Here is a 20,401-nt window from a genome sequence, read left to right on the forward strand (position 1 = left end):
TATATCCAGCTATTCTGTGCATACCCTTTGATCTAGCAGTGTTACTACTGGGCTTATATCCCAAAGAGATTTTAAAGAAGGATGCAAGAATGTTTGTGGCAGCCCTCTCTGTAGTGGCCAGAAATTGGAAACTGAGTGGATGCCCATCAGTTGGAGAATGGATGAATAAGTTACAGTATATGAATGCTATGGAATATTATTGTTCTGTAAGAAATGACCAACAGAATGATTTCAGAAAGGCCTGGAGAGACTTACATGAACTGATGCTGAGTGAAATGAGGATGAGGAGATCATTATATACTTCAACAACAATACTATGTGATGATCAATTTTGATGGACGTGGCCCTCTTCAACAATGAGATGAACCAAATCAGTTATAATAGAGCAGTAATGAACTAAACCAGCTACACCCAGTGAAGAACTCTGGGAGATGACTATGAACCACTACATAGAATTCCCAATACCCCTATTTTTGTCTGCCTGCATTTTTTATTTCTTTCACAGTCTAATTGTACACTATTTCAAAATCCAATTCTTTTTGTACATATATTGTACTTAATTTATACTTTAACATATATAACATGTATTGGTCAACCTGCCATCTGGGGGAGGGGGGAGGGGAAAGGAGGGGAAAAATTGGAACAAAAGGCTTGGCAATTGTCAATGCTATAAAATTACCCATGCATACATCTGGTAAATAAAAAGCTATAATTTAAAAACAAAAAACAAAACTCTGGTCTTAGTTGCCTATGGGCACCAAGAAATAGCTTGTTCAGAGATGTCAGAGGCCACTATTATTCTTTCAGCTATTATTACTCAATAAATCTCTTACCATTGTGTTGCTTGTATTTGTATTCTATGCCTGGCATATAGTAATTGCTTGTTAACTAACTGACCTTCTTGGTTTTTAAAAAGTAAATCAATAGAAAAGATATTCCCTAGTCACAAAAATCAGTGCTTTTGTCATAGGATAAAAAAAGGATTCTAACTTTCCCCAAAATGAAGACCCCAAAGCTGCTATATGAGCTAAGAATTTGCTTTTTAGCCAAAAGGAAAAACCAGCCACCTTATCTCCTGCTATGAAATCTCCATTTTTAACTAATATGCAGTCATTGTGTGTGTGTGTTTATACTTGTTTATACTTGAATGTAAGTACCTTAAAAAAAATGAAATTTAGTTGTACCTGAGACAACTTTATCCGCTGTACTTGAGACAATGTGAGCACACAGTAGGCACTTAATAATTGATTGATTATAAACAGCAAGCCAAGAACTAAGTGGTTCAATGGGTAGAGCATTGGGCTTGGAGTCAGGGTACCTGAGTTCAAGTCCAGCTTCAGTAATTTACTAGCTATGTGACCCTGGGCAAGTCTGGGTAAGGAAATGGTAAATCACTCCAATATCTTTGCCAAGAAAACTCTACATAAAATATAGTTCATAGGAATAATAAAAAGTCAGGTACAACTTAGTGACCAAACAACAAAGACAAGATTTAGACCCAACCAAGGAAAATCTTTTACATGAATAGATGTGATTACCCAGCAATACCTTTTTCAGTAGGGGTCATCAGGGGCTGGTGGGAAGCACTGGTGTTCACAGGAAATGGGGAGGGGGCTGGAATTTTAGACCTTGTTATGATGGCTGGTGGTGACAGGCTCTCTGGAAGCATAACATGCTGTTCTGGTGAAGATTGAGACAAGTGTATATCCATTTCTTCTGAACAAGTGAGGGAGCTGCTTGCTGTAGCAACACTATCTCCCAGCAATAGGGTTTCTGTGAGGGAGTTATCAGAGGGAGTAGGCGAACATCCCAAAGGAAAGGGTCTGTGATTGGTTATGAAATGGGCCTTATTGCTTTCACATACTGGAACAGAGGTGCACAAATCCAGCAACTGAGCCTGTTCTTCTGCAGCACACTGGGGTAAATTAATCCAGGCAGCTTTGTGCCGCATGGACCTAATATCAACTTGGCTAAGAGGGAGAGCAACATTGCACTGGCTGAGTCCCTCCTCTGTGTCTTCAGACTCGTCACTCCTCTCCTTCCAGGAATTCAGAGGAGACTTCTGAGGTCCAACAGCTTGCGACACCATCTTTTCAGGCCTCAAGGGTGGTTCTGATGTGGACAAGTTCAAAACAGACAGGAGGAATTCTCTGATGGCTGCCATACCATTTGAATGGGACCTAGTACTCCTCTCATGTCCATCTACTACTGACCTGGAGAGATGATCTGTTGAAAGAAATATTGTTTTTTTCAGAGTCATTACAGGTAAACATCAAACACATTTAAATTGTACTTTAAAAAAACACCTATTTCAAATCTAGAATTTCTACCTTAAAAGGGAAACTCATTCTGATTTGTTACTATAACCTGTTGACTGATTCCTTGATTTGTAAGCCCCAATATTCTATGATGTAATGAAAAGAGACCTAAATTTGGAGTTAAAGGATATAATAGCATCCCAGCTCTACCACTGTGAGATCCTGGACAAATCACTTAATTTCAATGGTCCCATTTTTTTAAATGAAGGAACTGGTGAACTAGATTAATTTTTTCTAGCTCTAATCCCATCACATCATGCTTGCTGAAAAAGACAGCTTTAGCAGCAAGAGGTAGGTCAAAGGCCAGAACCAAAAATCAGCGTACCTATAGAGAGAAAAATCCTTAGCCTTACCTTTATCTCACAGTAATCTTGATGGCCCATTCCCTTTAAATCCCATCATTATGTACCTCAAGAAAATAACCTTGTACCCAAGCCAAGGCCTTTGCTCTATATTACTGGAAGAATTTGACCTACAATAAAATCACAAGCTTGTGCTTCCCATTTCCTTATCAGTAAAACAGGCCAAGATTGACTTCTTGGCAAATTATGAAATTATAAGAGAATAAGGATCATATTTTATTCTTTTTTTTTTTTTTCTTTTTTTTTTAAATTTTAATAATAGCTTTTTATTTTCAAAATACAAAGACAGTTTTCAGCATTTACCTTTGCAAAACCTTGTGTTCCAAATGTTTCTCCCTCCCTTTCCCCTTCCCTGTCCCCTAGACAGCAAGTGATCTAATATAGGTTATATAGGTACAATTCTTCTAAAAATATTTCTACATTTTTCATGCTGTACAAGAAAATCAAAGCATAAAGGAAAAAATGAGAAAGAAAAAAGAAAGCAAACAACAGCTAAAAAGGTGAAAATACTCTGTGGAAGGATCACATTTTAAAGAACTTGGCTAGATACAAAAATTATTGTTATATCCAAATTTTGTTTCAAAACTTCATAGCATACAATTATTTTGGGGCTTATATAACAGGTATAATTTATTGTAGTGAAAAAGAACATTAGATAGGAATTAGGGGATGTAAGTTTAAGTCCCAACTCTGGTAGTTACTGGCTGTGTGACCATGGGCAAGCCATTCCAACTCTAAAACTTGATTTCTTGATCTATAAAATAGGTAATAATCCCTGCCGCACCTACACCTGTGTGTTGTAATTTTGAATGTGCTTTGTAGGTCTTATAATAAAATAGAAACTTAAGGTAGTATAATAAAGTTGGACAGCTAAAAATCATAGGCCTTCCTGATGTCAGGTTCAAGGCTCTATCCATTGTGCCACTTAGCTTCCCCAATAGTCCTTAAGTAGTTGTATTCCTTAAGCAATAACTATTTTTAAACAAAAAATATTTAAACAAAATTTTATTTATTGATAAAATCTAACCTTTGTTTTCCTCACATTTCTTTCAGTGATTTGAAGTGATAAGCATTTTAAAGACATTTTTCTTCCTCCCCCCATAAAAAAATTGTATAATCCTAAAGTTGAAGAGAACTTTATGAGTCATGTTGTCCAACTTATATGTCAGTCAAATAACCCCCTCCAAAAGAGAAGGGGTTCTAGATGCTCTGGTCTTCCTATCCTTAGTTCTCCTTGTAGTGATAGGCCCCCTTACTGTTACAAGAACATCAACAAGGTCCCCATCACTTTAATTCCACATCAGTTCTTTTTAATGGGAAAATCTGGGTCAGGAAAAGGGACAGAGTTTAAGAAAGATAAATCTTGGGATGGAAGATGTTTCAAAAAAAGATTAATGAGAATGGCTGGTGGTTGCATACTAATTACTATGGACACATCTGTGTTCTTTATTCATCAGAATTCACTCTATCATTGTTCATAAAACAGTGTTAATATGGGCTATCAGCAGGAAAGTAGGAGAAGTCACACTACTAGAGAGCCAGCATTCAGTGCACAGCAGCACTTAATTAGTTAAAACAGATATAGGTTAGAGAGAATTTTCCTCATAACCATAACTAAGATTGTAACTAAAATTCCCAATGTTTCTATTTAAAAAGTTTCATTAACTCAGAAATTGTTCCAAGAGTCCTGCTTTTAATTATAACCTATCTGCAGATCCATACAGAAATAAGGATAAGAACTGTAGAAAAGAGTTGTTTGTGGCACTAGACAATTCTATTCTGAGTAAGATTGCTTTAAAGTGAACCTAGCCTTCATTAGCAGACTAACAAATTCAGGCTTCAAAGGATTATCGAACTTAGATGAGCTCAACACATATGTTCCCCCACACATACACATCCACAATCTCCTTATACACACCTCCCCCATACACCCATATATACATACTCACGCGCATGAAGAATCTGAATTTGCCCTTCCTAGAATGGCCAGAGATATTTTACCTGTAGCCCACCACTGGGTTGTTTCTTATTAGTGGAATGAAATGGTGACATGGTCACTCCATGGTTCTGCTCAATATGTCAAACCTGTTATTTCAGACTTCAAACAAAGGCATACAGTAGAATGTGGATACTGGTAACAATTAACAGAGCCTTTTAAAGAGGATGTCCTAATAGTAGGGTTTGTTTTCTCAAGTTTGCATTTACTTCTTCAAATGGCTACAATTACCCTTTCTGGGTCTCAGTTTCATGTTTGTAACATGAGAGTTATATTAGATTTTCTCTAAAGTCCCTTTCAACTCTAAATCTGATGATCCCGTGATTGAAAAGTCATTACCACGTCACTGCTTTGTCATTTAGAAAAAATTAAACTTGGAAAGGAACTAGAAAGAGCTAAATAGCTTTAAGTATTACAAAGAAGAATAAATAAAATCCACTGTAAATCTGTTTGGGTGGATTGTTGGTTTTTTGCTTGCTGCCTGTCAGACCTTTCCTATTTTCTTCCAAGGACTTTCTTGAAGCTCCTTCCTCCTATTTATCTATCTTGAAAGACATAATAGCACCAGTAGGAAATCAACAGTGTTTATTTATTGTTGTTGTTGAATCATTTCATTCATATCCAACTTTAAGTTTGTTTCACCAAATCACATCCTGCCCTCATGCATGGGAACATTCATTTAAACATCACTGCCCCCTAAAATATGTTTCTTTCCTAAGAAAATCCCAAATGGAGTCATAAATAATTAGATATGACTGAAAATCCATGTACAGCAACAAAAACCTTTTGGAGAGCTCCTTATATTAATAAAATCACAGGTGAGCGCTTTAAGTGCAAATCTACTTGTCTGATGGCCAAAAACAGCTTAACTAAGCTGAAAGTAATGAAGACACCAAAATGCTGACCAGCATTATTTTTACCAGCAGTATTTTTAGCCAAAGCTACTGGCTAAATTTATCAACTAAGATAAGGAAGGCTTTCAAATGGTGTTAGTGGGAAGATATACATATACTGATAAAATCAGTAACTCTAGATGTAAATATCATGACCAGATATATCAGAGGTGAAAGGAAATAGGGCTTGCTCTCTCAGGGTACTCAGTAAAGACTAGATATACCACAGTATTGAAGGTAATAGAAAAGATAGCAAACTCAATAGTATCAGAAGTCACAACCTAACACACACAAATATATATATACATATTAAATTGCTTCAGAGTGCTATCATTTGGGAAAAAATCTTAAAACTCCCAAATGAGATTCTTTCCCTCTCCAAATTGTTCCCCAAAGTCAGCATCCACGTAGTGTAGCTTTGTACATTTTGCATAAAGTTGCCACACTTTACAAAATATTACCCTATTTGTCCCCAAAATGTAAGCACTAGGAAGGAAATAACATTAACTAGCTAAGACAATGACTAGGCACTGACACTCTACTTCTAAAATGGCCTTTATTTCATCAGAGGAATGATGAAGAAAGCCAGCAGAGACAAATAGAGGAACCATGAAAAATGAAGGGGAGATATAGAAGTTCAACGTTAACAAATGGCCAGCATTTGAATTTTCAGATGTTATACATCAAAAATAAAACCTTAAATGCTTTCCAGAGACACAGATCACGAAAAAAATAATCTTTTATCTTTATCATCCTAGTTTTAGATTCAAGTTTATACAGAGAAGTACATGATAATCAAACAAATCCCAAGGATTTAGAAGTTGGATAATTAAGATCATATTGCTATAGATGAAGGAAAAGTGACCAGGCAACTGAATAAGGTATATTACAAGTACAAAAATTAATCAGAATTCCTTGTCTACTTTGTATGTATATAAGGACAAATGCACTTAAATTGAAAAATTGCTAGAGTTTCATTTATGGAAAAGATGTGATATGACAAAGTTGTTACTTGCTCCAATTAGTTTAATAAGATAAGAAAGATATGGGATTTCAATAATTCCTTGGATGATGGAGCAATGGCCATTGTTGGGATGTGAAGGAAGCTGTTGTGGGTCTAAGGCACAGCATATGAGAAGACACAAAAAATAATAGCTAATTATAATAGTTGATATTGATACAGGTCTTAATGGCTTACAAATGACTTCCTTCCTTAAGATAACCCATCAAGTTTAGGTGCTATTGTTTTATAGATAAATATACAAAGGTTTGGTGAGTTTAAGTGACTTTCTCACTATCCCACAATTAGTAAGAATCAGAGATATAACACATACACAAATCTCTACCACCTCCAAGTACAGGGCTATTTCCCCTAAATCATACTGCCTCAAGAAGCAATGTCCAAATGAAAGGGGGAATGTAATAAATGGATGAAGCAAAAAAGAAAAAAAAAAAGCAGGAAAGGAAGGAGAAGTAAAGATGTCCAGGATTGCTAGCAGAGATTCCTAAATAGAGTGAAATAGTTTCAATAACCTAAAGAAGGGGTTTTTGATTTTCTTTTTTAATAAAAAAAAATGGAGGGAGATTTAAAATTTAAGAAATATGTTATTAAGATTAAAAATGTGAGGAAAAATCCAAGATAGTAAGTTATCTCAACAACCAAAAATGTTTCATACAGAATTCCTTCAAGCACCTTCTGATTTTTAAAAGATGGTGTTATCTGCCTTAACATGGCATTAGAATGGCATATAGCATTGCAAAATTGATGAAATCACTAATAAAATCTTTTCCTAATCACCAGCAAGTAAATTTAAAATTTCAAAAACTGGTTAAGTGTCTCAGAATAAATGTCATCTTCTAAAGCTTTTTTCACTTGTGAGCCCTTTTCACCCAAGAGATTTTTATGCAACCTCGAACATTTAATAGATTTACAAATCAAACACTTATTGATAATAAATCATAATTTTGCAATCCCCACATTCAATTACAAGACCCACAGTTTAAGAAATGTTGCTTAAAAGAGAAGTTTTCCTTTTCCTAGCAAAGGAAGCATTCATAGGACGAACTGATATTTTAGGTTCATGGGAAGGGGGAAGAGAAAGGAAATAAGCACTTATATAGTACCTATTATGCACCAGACATTAAGCTCAGATATGAAGATTATCTTACTTGCTCCTACAATAACTCTATGAGGTAGGCATTATTATTACCCCTATTTTATAATTGAAGAAACTGAAATAGGTAAAAACTATTTGCACTAAGGTTACATACTTGAAAGTATCTGAAGTCAGATTTGAACATGAATAAATGAAAAGTTTCATACCTGACTGAATGGAGACTTGAGGCACTGGAGTAAGACAGCTTGTCCTTGGTGAGGTGTGAGATGGAGGAATATGTCCTGAATTCACTGATTCCCCACAGATTAATTTGCCTCTGTTTAGCAACTGAAAGAATAGGAAATTGAAAATAGCTAGCTAGCTAGCGGGCTAGCAGAGACCACAACCCACAACCTGCAGTTCTGTAGAACTGGGAGAAAATTTGCAAAAAAAAAAATAAAAAAAAAATCAGCGAATATATAATTATTTAGGATTATGTAAAGCTAGAAAGAAAACTAAGGAAGATTAAGGGAATTGTGCCACAAGGAATACTCAGAGTTGTTTTGTTGTTTATATTAAACCCAAAGAAATCATAATAAGGTAATGAGAGTCCTGAGGGTTATAATTGAGTAAATTAGTCTTTAGAGCAGAGGCTAAAAAATTAATAAAAGCTTCAGTGCACTCAGGATTTCAGAAGTGTAACTTCTCGTTCAAATAATATTTTGTTTCCTCAGAAAATAAAAACTGTCACTGAGCATTTCATAAAGACAATCAAGGAATTCAATTTTTTCATTCACTATATCAATGTTGAGAGTTTGGCAGTTGACCACAACTACAATGTGTTTTTGTTCCTCTCTGAGATTCAAATTCCTCATCTGAAAAATAAGGATAATATCTTCATTTTGAATCTATCTCAATCTACCTCACATAGTGGTTGTGAGGAAAATGTGTTGAAAACTTTAAGAGTTATTTTTCACACCTAGTACAATTTTCTCTAGGATATTTTCAGCAGCATTTTTACATTTATGAGATACAAATGTAAAAATATTTCTTCTAAAAACCTATATTGATGTCTTTTGCTTTTCTATCATCTTCATTTCCAAAATGACCACTTCCCTACTCAATGAGCCACTCTTTCAACAGAAATGGGGAAAAAATCCAGTTCAGTAAATTAACCTATCAATGCTATCAGATGTTATATTTCAATTCTGCATCCAGAACCTCACCTTTGCAAAGAAGGAAAGGAGGTGGATCTTCTCATATCTCAAGATAGGTTGGAAGTTCTTTTCATTCAATGTAGTCACAATTCTAAGATCATAAAAATTAAACTAATAAAGACCACCACCTTAGAGGGGCTAGTCTTAACAAAGAGACCTCTCTTCAGGACAATCAGCACATCAAGCCCCTCTAATATTAGTTCCCTTTCTATCCTTGTTACTTTCTCTTACCTCTAACCAACATAATATGATGAAGAAACCTATAAAGATACTTCCAATTTTTTTTAAACTAAACTTCGTAATGAAGAAAATGGTAATTTGACATAAAAGTAGAACATTAATCAAAATTTTTTTTTCTGTTGAGAATCATGGAAGAAAAACATACTAAATTAAATAATTATTTGTTAATATTTAAGGACTAAAGTTTCATGAACTCTCTTTGTAGGAGTAGGGTCCATAGTGCAAAGTTGTTCTATTACTAAAATAGTGTTTCTTTCCAGAGTCCAAGTACAACAGGTGGGAAGAAGAGAAAGCAACTTTTTAAGCACCTGAATCTAAACAAGAATTTCATAAAATCAAGCCTGGCAAAACACTTAGACAAAAAGTACAATGTGATTCAAGCAAGTCCTTTAGTCAAATCATCTTGCCTAATGATTTGATGATGGGGGTGAGGAGATAAGGAACTATTCCTATCAACCAGAAAAATTTTAAATGGAAAAACATTCTCTCTACCAGTTAGATTTAGGAGATGATGTGTAAATGAAGAAAGGAGAAAGAAGAAAATGCATTACATACACTTGGAGGCCTCAGTTGATTTGTGACTTGGCTGTAGGTTGCTAGTGGTAATGACTGAAGAGTAGACATATTGGAAAAGACTTGATTTTTTTTCCCCTCTTTACCACCTGAAAGCAATTAGAAAGAATATGATACAAGTGGGTGATTTTCAAGTCAAGTCAACCAGCATTTCTTAAGCACTTACTATGTGCTGCCCTTGTAATATCATTTTTAAAAGATATTCCAAATTAACACAAATCACAAAAAAACATACTTCAAATTCCATTGAGTAGAGTTAACAATAGTAAATAGTCCAGTTGTAAAAGCAGTTGGGTATAAATTTAAAAACTTATAATATTCAAAAATAGCTTGTATTTCTCATAATATTATAAGTTTTGCTATGTGTTCTACACATATTAACTCATTTCAAGAATAACTTTGCAGTGGACAATTTTTACAGATAAGGACACCTATGTTTAAATGACTTGCCATCCGACAAATATCAGAGGTAAGATTCAAACCCAGCCAGAGAACTATTTCTTCCCACTCTCCCCAAGCAGCAATCAAATGAACATAGAAGCTCAAATGATAAAAGTACTGGATTCAAGCAAAGCGCCTCAATTCAGGAAACCTGGATCTTATTTCCCTATACCTTGATTGATGCCTGTCCATTGTAGGGAATATCTTTCATAAAAATGGGGAAACATTCAGAAAACTTGTAAAAGTTCTGAAGAGAAAAGGACAATCCCCTAAATACTATCTCAGAGGCAGGAGGTGAGGCTAAAATTGCTATATAAATGCCAGTTATAATTAGCCTACAGTCTGGTTGGCGTCTAGTCTGGTGATAACTTTAGTCCTTGAGTGCTCTATTGTACTCCTGCTAAGCTTAATGTCTATAGAGCAATTCATAGATGTGCTGCTTAGGGTTTAGCAACTGGGCTCTGTAGAAGAAAAAAAAAATGTATACACACACTCTTTCAAACTTAATCTGCATTATTTATACATTATTTCATCTAGACAATCATCAAACAACAAAAAAAGGCCCTGATTTGTACTGATTGCCAATTTCTGAGTTATAAATACAATGAAAACTTTACCACTACTTCTTACAAGTTGCTTAAAGCTAGCTCCAGCTCATATGTCATTAATTATCCTTTCAAAATATATTTTTCTGGAAGAACTATAAGCATCATTACCATTCTCCCCATTTTAGATGAAGAAACTGAGGCTCAGCAATTTGGTATTGGTTAGAAACCACCCCAGCTGATTCTCAAACCCTGATCTTCCACCTGCAAGTTCAGGAACTTTTTACCCTATACTCAATGCCTTTTTTAAAAACCTTTATTTGATTTCAGGATCAAAAACAATTATTACAAATAAACCACGGAAGGTCACAAATTGCTAAATATAAAGTGAGAAATTTTGCCTTCTGAAATTTAGTACGGCACATATGCTAGAATTAAACTTTCTTATGTTACAAATAGTACATAAAATCCAAGAGAACTTACCCATATAGCTGCTACATATCTATAGCATAACATTGCTTCAAATGGGTAGTAAAATTATGTCCCCAAGTAATATGATAGGGGTTTTTATTTTACTTTCCAATCATCCTTTCTCACAACAAATATCCAAAGGAAATTTCTCATTCTTCTATGCCCCATCTCTGATGTTACTTCCCTTACAACCATTAATCCTATAAGAGAATGAGAACTCTAATCTATTTTGGAAAGCCAATGGATATTTTTGTGTTTAAAGAGTCATAGGAAGAAAACCGATACAGTAATAAAGTATACCTCACCATCTATCAGGATTCATCACATTGAACGACTCCAATGGGTACATGGAATTAACCAAACGAAATAAACCAAAAGTATATAATCTCTGAGACAGAAAGAAAACACTCTAAGATTTGTGCCAGTATAATATATAGAAAACAGAATTCATTAACATAAGACTGGATATGTGAAGCTTTGGGGGCAGACAGCCACTACAAGCAGTGCCTTGTGTCATAGGGTCAGGATACTGACTTGGGATGTGTGGATTTGGGAAAATACTCTTACCATATCAATTCACTGTCATTGTGAGCAATGACAGTGGTTTGGACCTGAGCAATAGGGGTTAACTCACTCCTACCCAGTTGCACCAGTATCTTGGCCCAAAATATACCTTCAAAACCCTAGTAGCTTTGGACCTTCTGTTAATTTACAAAAATGATCAACAGTAATGCATGCAGGAGAATTATTCCCAAGAAAATAAAATTACAGTTTGTGTATTTCAAAAATAGCTGACCCTGAGAGGATGTTCAGCATTTCAATGGAAGGCTGAAGGACTCTTTTCTGAATTTCTTTTAAAAGAAGCTGAATTCTCTTTTACCTAGAATGGATTGTATTTGATCTTACCAGACTGGTTGGAAAGGAGAAAAAAAGAGAACAGATTAGAGAGGAATATTTCACATTTAATTAACACTTTATTTATTTATAATACCATCTTTAAGGTAGCAACAAGGTTCTTGCCCCATCTGAGGTTTGAGGAAAGATTTTCATCAACATTAAACAGCAAGTTTTGTTTTTTAATATGTCTTAATCCAGATTCACAGACCAGGTACTTGTCTACTTTTTACCTCTGGGAAGGTGGCTTCCAACTCTGAAATTTTGTGAATGTTTCTGTTGTAATAATAGGGTAGTGTTCTGGAAAACACTACAATTTTATTTTTTCTTTAGGGGCATTAAATCCTTACTGGTTAAATAATCAGCAACCAGGTTGTTTTATACCTCATTCTCTCTAGTGACATACTTAATTTCCTGACCAATCCAGAAGCCATCAGACAACTTTGAAAGGAGAAATCTTTGTCAAGCATTCTTAAAAGTGGGGGAAAAGTTAGATTTGTCTCAGGGAGCTGTCCTTTCAGCCACACTGGGGTAGAAGAGGGAGGAAAAAGCAATTCAAAATAAAATGAGATGCTTTGCTTTACTACAAATCTTGGTCAGGATCTTCTTTCCTGCAGTGCAACCAACCCAGACATATCCATTTATTATAGATCTGGCTAAAGAAATACCCAAGAACCTGCCCCACTAATACCTTATTTTATGTATTGGGGGATTCCCCACTTAAATGCATTATTTAAATACATATGTGTGTGTGTGTGTGTGTGTGTGTGTGTGTGTGTGTGTGTGTGTGTGTGTGTGTTTGCTTTTGGAGGAAAGAAGAGAAATACAGAGAAGGGAAGAGAACAAACCTAGAACGGATCTAGACACGTTGTTATGTGGTCGATAAATTGTTTGCTGAAATGTTCTTTTCCTTGAAAAAAAAATTTTCATCCCAAGCCACCATTCCAGGGTAGAACTGTCCACACATAATTTGTCAAGATATCTGGCTTCTATCACTTTTATGTATGTACAATATATGCAATATATTTGTGACCTCAGGCAAGTCACTAGCCCTAGATGGACCTCAATTTGTGAAATAAGAGGAAGGGCTCAGATAATCTTTAAAGTCCCTTCCAGCTCTACGAACCCGTGACCTCACGGTGCCTGTCGCTTATTGCTCAACCGAGGTTAAATAACTGGTCACTGAAACTTACTCTGGGCTGCCTTCGCCCTTTCCCTCACCCACCTTCTTCCTCTGGGGACACCATCTCTGCCTCCGTGAGTCCTCTAAAAAAGCTCTTTTCCTCTCCTCCCAGAGTGTCTGTCCCCCGGACAACTGCTACGGCCTCGCAGAGGGCCGGGCCTGATAGCCGTGGTCAGTGCGGTTCACAGTCCTGGTCCGAGGGGTCTGGGGGAAGTTAAGGAGAACTGAGAAGCTGCGGCGGAGGGAAGTGGAGAAGGCGGAGCTGCGGCAATCCTCTCCCCAGCAGTGGCGAAACTTAACAGCCTCGAGGCACCCGCCGCCCCCCTCCGTCCCGGTCCCCCACTTTCGCCATCTTTTACCTCGCGAAAGAAGCTTCTTTCTCTGCTAGGGACCTACTCCATCACGCCCCGGTCCAGAGAATAAGGGGAGCTCCAGGTACCCAAGAGCTCAGGGTAGAATCTGGCGTGTCCAGGTAAGGGCGGCGCTGCAGGTGAGGGACAGCCCCTCTACGGTATTACGCCCAGGTATAATAGGGGGCTAAGTTAAAATTCCAGTTCCTACATTTACATATCTCTGTGATAGGAGGCAAGTCCTTCAGCATTCTTTGAGCCTGGGTTCCTTTACGAATAAAAAGAACACCATAATTTCAGTGCTGTAGAGGTTATGAGGAAAGCGTTTTAAAACACGTTTAAAATTCAATTTTACCTACTGAAAGAAGAATAACCCTTAATACTTGATTGGGGATAGATTTATCTTTGCACTACCATTTACAGACTCAACAGCAAAATTCAGGCTGGCCTTCTATCCTTCTAGGTCTTCTTCACTCCCACTCATAATCTTCCTGACATCTGAAAATCACATAGACTCCCTCTATGAACATTCAGTACTTAAAGTGTATAATAATAATGAGATCATTAATAATAGCGTGGATTATCAATCTTGGTAGCAATATAATAAAAGGGTTTTAGGATTTATAGAGTGCTTCATATAAATATCCATGAGGAAGTCCCCCCTCAGCTTCATTCCTCACCTTTGAATTTCAATATTTTTACACCTTAAAGGGTCATTTCTAGTTGTAAGACTCAGGATTATTTTATGATTCTGAGCATTCCTCTATTTTCATCTATCCCTCCTAGAATGGTAAACTTCTTTGATGGCAGATACTAGGTCATTTTTCATTCAATCATTCTTTCATTCAACAGGCACTTAATAAACGTCTACATCAAAGAAGAGAGACAAAAAGAAAAACATTTTCTGCTCTTAAGGAGCTAACATTATATATCTTACTTAAACAATGTATTTTTTATTAGAAGGTAACATCATGAGAGAGTGGACCATTTCGTAGAGTTCATGAGTTAGAATGATTTGAATTGAAATTCGGTTTTTGACATACTGGTCACCAAATCCTGGATAAATCATTTAAACTCTCTCAGACAACTCTAGGATTATAAATTGCTGAACAGTTGCTGATCAACACTGAAAGGTGAAATTCATGTCAAGCTCTAACCCAATAGAACATTCTTTTTTTTTTTTTTTTTTTTTTTTCCCTGAAGCTGGGGTTAAGTGACTTGCCCAGGTTCACACAGTTAGGAAGTATTAAGTGTCTGAGATCAGATTTGAACATACAGCTATATAGATTTGAAAGCTAAGTCTACCTACTATTTGTATGACTCCCATGTTCTTTCCAGTACACACAAAATCTCCAAGTTGAATAGTACTTTAATGGTCTCCTAGTCCAAGTTCTATCTGAATGGTTTCTTTCTATCTAATTTGATTAAATTAAAAATAGCCTAATATTTTTCTCTCACAGAAAATAGATTGAAGGGCAGGGACCAGATTCTCATCCTCTCTGGCATTCTCCAAGTTGTAAAAAGATTTGACCACCAAAATCTGAGGACTAAGAGGCTGTAGAAATTCTTAATGTCCAGTGTAAGGATCATTTGAGTAGAAAAGAAATTTCACAGCAAGCTATTAAATGAAAGAATATTTATAACATACTGCTATATTTTCAGGATTTGAAGAATTCTTAACTGTTTGAGGAACATGGGCCCTTTGACAATCTGAAGTGTATGAACGCTTTCCCAAAACAATGTTTTTAAGTTGATAAAACACACAGGATCACACAGTGAAATAGTTACAAAAAATTCTTAAATAGCAACAATTTCGAGTACACCAGGTAAAGAAGCTTTGATAAGGGTAGATTTGTTCCTGTCAACCTTGGGTTCGTTATCCCTAAAAAACAAAAACACACAAACAAAAGCAAAAAAAAAACCTTCTATAGTTTCCACATGAGTTTTGTTTTGTTTTGTTTTGTTTTTTGCTTTGTTTTAAGTGGAGAAGGTTATAGATCAAGGTCAACAGAACCTTTGACATATAAAAGGCGCCAAGAAGCAATAGCATTGTCAAATAACTTACCACTTCAGTGCAGAATGGCTTACTTCCAAATGTCTGTTGAAACACTGAGGGAGCCCATTGTGATCAGAGTAGGTTCTGGAGAGCGACTGCCAGACCAGTCCGGAGCCAATTTCACAAAAAGTGAGTCTGTAAGTGAAAACGAGTAAGCCGGGAGCAGAGTGATGACCCGCTGGCGAACTTGGATGACAAAGTCAGCAGCTGGGAAATCAATGTGTGCACACAAAAAAAAAAAAAATAGGGAAGGAAGTGAGCAGCAAGTAAGCAAGCCCAGAGGAAAGAGCAGGAGGATACCAGGGTCGTAAACGTGGAGAGAAATCATGTCAATGCGGGGATCTAACTAAGAGAGAAGGAAGGGTGTAGCCATAGAGAGGGGAAGAATAGCAACATTGATGTCATTGAAAGCAGCAAAATTTCATTTGCCGTTCTATCTAATTTGGCCCTTCTCCCTGCCTGCCTATGACCCTCTGAGCAGCAAAGTAATTAAATTCAAATCTGAGCTCTAGGATGAGGGTGGTTCAATGGTTAGGGGAAAATCTGAGTTCAAAAATGCCTTTAATAGCTGTGACCCTAGGCAAGTCATTTAACCTCCCTCTGCCTCAGCTTCCTCAGCTGTAAAATAAGAATAACAATACCTATCAAGTTTTAATATTTGTAAATTAAATATTTGTAAATGCTGGGCATGTGGTAGAAATTTAATAAATGTTTATGCCTTTTCCTCCTACTTATTACATATCTGAGCAAGAGACTACATTCTTTTAAAATTATTCCTAATTTTCCTTGTGTTTAGTTTGTATATTGTCTCCCTTTAAAATGTGTGCACTCCTTAAGAAAACTGATTTCCTTTTGCTCTTTTTGTATCTCTCTCTACCACTTGACACAGTGATTGGCACATAGAAAGCATTTAATAACAAATGCTGGATGACTGATTTTCTAGGTCTCAGTCTGTCATCTAAGATGAATTGCCTAAAAGATGTCTGCTATCTCTAACTCTGCTGTCCTATACTTCTCTGATCAAGAGGGTGTTTACCACAACCCCTAAACTGAATTATTCTGCATGTTGATAGGCCTAGCAAAGGATGGTTTGATTGGGAAGCAGGGGAGCAGATTTTCCATTTGAGCAGCCTCACTGTCCCATAAGTAATCAAAGCTGTGTTTACTCTGCTGCACTTTAGAATGGCAGGGCATATATTGATAATCAATTGATAAATTGATTAATTGACATTGATAAATAATCAAAGGATATAACGAGACAATTTTCAGACAAAGAAACTAAAGCCATTTGTAGTCATATGAAAAAATGCTATAAATCACTATTGATTAGAGAAATGTAAAATTAAAACAACTCTGAGGTACCACCTCATACCTCTCAGATTGGCTAAAGTGTCAGGAAAAGGTAATGATAAATGTTGGAGGAGATGTGGGAAAACTGGAACACTCATGCATTGTTGATGGAGTTATGAAATGACCCAATCATTCTGGAGAATAATTTGGAACTATACCCAAAGTGCTATAAAAATATACATATTCATATAAATGTTTGTAGCAGTCCTTGTAGTATATGAACATAACACATATTATTGTTCTATAAGAAATGATAAAAGGGCTGATTTCAAAAAAAAAAAAAAAGGCTGGAAAAGGCTTACATGAACTGATGCTAAGTGAATTGAGCAGAATCAAGTGAACATTATACACAGCAACAACAAGATTATGTGATGATTAGCTCTGATGAACTTGGCTCTTTTCAACAATGAGATGATTGAAGGCAATTCCAATAGACTTGAGATGGAAAGTGCCATCTGCATCCAGAGAGAAAACTATGGAGACTGAATATGGATCAGAGGTATTTTTACCTTTATTTTATTGTTGAATTTTTCTTCCTGGTGGTTTTTCCCTTTTGATTTATTTTTCTTGTGCAGTCTGAGGACTATGGAAATATGTTAGAATAGTATGCACATGTTTAACTTATATTGGATCGCTTACTGTCTTGGAGAGGAGGGTGGGCAAGAGGAAGAGGAAATTTGGAACACAAAGTTTTATAAAGGTGAATGTTGAAAACTATTTTTGCATACATTTAGAAAAATAAAATATTATCTAAAAATAAAAACAAATATATATACTACTTAAATAAAAAATTGGCATATCAGAAGTTGATATGCCTAAGAGCTAAAAAGTTCAGCTAGGGGGACAATAATGCAGTAGAAAGAGACCTATGATAAAAATTGTAGGATCAAATCTTTGCTTTACTAGGTGAGTGCTTGTCTCTAGGTCTCCTCAAATTATTCATCTGCAAAACAAGGGGATTAAACTAGATGATTTCTTAAATTCCATGATTCTTTTTCTGACTTTATCTCTAATGTATATGACCTTTCAGGATTTCAGTTTCTTCCACTGTAAATGGAGGGGATTGGGTAAAATAATCTCTAAAGGTCCTTTGTCCTCTAGTTCCATGATATTTTGTTAGCATCTAAGACCCACCTTTGTAGTAAAAGATTTGCATTGTGGGTATATTTAATGGATTTTTAGAAAAAAATTAAGTTTTTGGATCCAGAGCAAAATCCTATTGGATTCCAATCTGTTAAGAATACCTGACTGGGTCTTCTATCTGCAAACACCAATTACTAGGTTCAATCTTTTTAGCACAGAAAGGATTTGATAGAAGAAGTGCTACTTGTCTGACATAAAAAGTGGGCCTTATTAATCTTTCTCTTCCCTCTTTTCATGAATTGACGTCTGTCTGATCTTTTCTAGAGACATCCTTCGCAGTTCTAGGCAAGGCTGATATGATTCCTATTCTGTGCCTGTTTAAAAAAAAATGATTGAAATATATCGCATGATAAATTTTAGTTTCCTTACAGAAAAAGAGTCATACCTCAAAGTAGGCATGTAGGATCTTGTGGGGATGCACAACTGTTTGTACTAACAGCTTCAAGCTGGTTTCAGATGTTTGGGGTTACAGCTTTGGGTAATGAATAGAAAAGAAAAATCACTTTCCTAATGAACAGAAAATCAGTGACAATATTATCTCCAAATGCAATCAGAACTTCTTGAGAATTTCCTTCAAAATTCTCCTTAAAACAAAAATTCCACTATACCCATGAAAAAGAAGCGAATATTGGGAAAAACTGAGCAAAGAGAGATATATGGTAACGGGCAGCAGTAGAAACGATGGAATAAACTGTACTGGGAGTCAAGATATTTGAAGTCCTAGTGGCAAGCAAAGGGGTACAGTGGATGAATGTTGGAAGGACCTCAGTTCAGCTCTAACCTCAGAAACTCACTAGCTTGCATCACAAGGGGCAAGTTATTTAATTTTTGTTTGCCTCAGTTTCCTCAATTGTAAAATGAGCATAGCAACAGTATTTACTTTGTAGGATTATGAGGATAAATAATGAGATAAATTTTGTAAACCACTTGGCACATATGTAAATGTTGGCTATTATTATTATTAAATTTAGGAATGAGGAAAACAAAACTCCCATACAAAATTTAACATGCATTGACAAACACAAGATAGCACCTAGAAAGGCAAAAAAAAAGAAATACATCAGTGATCAAAAAATATAACATCAATATGATATATTCTGTTGAGATCTTAAAACAGTGTTATTTGGATGGCCATTCACATATGATAAACATAAAAACCTCAGAATAGCACACAGGTTGTGGTATATACCATTAAATGATATATTGATTCTTTTTCAAAATTAAAAACTTAACCATCATTAAACTAAGTATTTAAATATGTAAGTGTTAAATATTTAAAATGTAAATAAATATTTAAATTTTCAAACAAGACAACAACAAAAAGTGATATGGTTCAATAAAGGTGAAGTGAGTTGAGTGGAAGTGAGAGTCAATAGACATGGGTTCAAGTGCACTTTGGTTCCTTAGGGCAACTAGGTAGTAGAGTAGATAGGGTTCTAGGTATGGAGTCAAGAAGACCTGAGTTTAAATCTAGCCTCAGAAGCTTAGTAGCTATGTGATCTTGGGTAATTCATGTATCCCTGTTTGTATCATTTTCCCTCATCTGTAAAATGAGCTAGATAAGAAAATGGCAAATTATTCCAGCATCTTGGCAAGGAAACCCCAAATAGGATATAAAGAGTAGAACATGACTGAAACAACTAAACACAATGTGACCTAGATCTGTGAACTTTATGAGTTACAAGCTCTTTTAAGCCTGTTTCTTCACTTTCAAAATAAGGAGGACTGACTAGATAATCTCTAGGGGCCATTGCAGCTTTATATTTGTAGGAATTTAGGGCCATGGTAACATTAGAAGTGGAAATCAGCTACAAAATATATGTTTTACATTGAGTGGTATGATGTGCCTCAATTGTCCAGGAAAAGATTAAACCAATTTTAAAAAATTGGTAATCTGACTTTTTTTCTTGCTCAAATAAAAAAATGCAAAATATTTACAGAATGATAATAAAATATGTTCTGGAAGAAAAGTTGTACTGGGTTAAAGTGCAATCTTCCATCTGATGTAGGCAAATATTCTCAGGATTCTCTTTCTCTTCTCCAATCAGAAATCATGGTAGGTCTTGACAAAATATTTATTCTACTGTTATTATATTTTAGAGAGTGGGCAGATTAAAGTAGTTGACTAGGCCCTGATGCTGTTGTGTAGGCAGTAATGGTTGGCAAGAGGAGAGAAAATGTGATTCTTACTACTCACCCTAAAATAACAGCAGTGATATATCATACAGTCCTCTTCTAATTCCCCCAAACCACAGGGATAGGATTCCCTCTCT

General features: G+C 35.8%; 1 protein-coding gene across 9 annotated transcripts in view; it reads right to left on the reverse strand.

Moving 5' to 3' along the window:
• RUBCNL (rubicon like autophagy enhancer) overlaps window positions 1–15,812 on the reverse strand; it is a 39,357-nt gene extending 23,545 nt beyond the window's left edge. Inside the window, exons 1-7 of one of the 9 annotated variants that reach the window (XM_074304715.1) lie at window positions 15,645–15,812; window positions 13,589–13,847; window positions 13,272–13,433; window positions 11,949–12,062; window positions 9,678–9,784; window positions 7,893–8,013; window positions 1,549–2,226 (exon numbers count right to left, since the gene is read on the reverse strand). In XM_074304715.1, coding sequence (XP_074160816.1) covers window positions 1,549–2,226; window positions 7,893–8,013; window positions 9,678–9,746 — 868 coding nt within the window. In that variant the 5' untranslated portion in view covers window positions 9,747–9,784; window positions 11,949–12,062; window positions 13,272–13,433; window positions 13,589–13,847; window positions 15,645–15,812. Of the gene's footprint in view, window positions 1–1,548; window positions 2,227–7,892; window positions 8,014–9,677; window positions 9,785–11,164; window positions 11,410–11,457; window positions 11,525–11,948; window positions 12,063–13,271; window positions 13,434–13,588; window positions 13,848–13,934; window positions 13,954–15,644 lie in introns of those variants that run through there. The other 8 variants (XM_074304711.1, XM_074304712.1, XM_074304716.1 and 5 more) reach the window with 8 other exon arrangements.
• Between the last annotated feature and the right edge of the window lie 4,589 nt (window positions 15,813–20,401).

Source organism: Sminthopsis crassicaudata, chromosome 3 (assembly GCF_048593235.1).
Source record: "Sminthopsis crassicaudata isolate SCR6 chromosome 3, ASM4859323v1, whole genome shotgun sequence".
Classification (NCBI taxonomy): domain Eukaryota; kingdom Metazoa; phylum Chordata; class Mammalia; order Dasyuromorphia; family Dasyuridae; genus Sminthopsis; species Sminthopsis crassicaudata.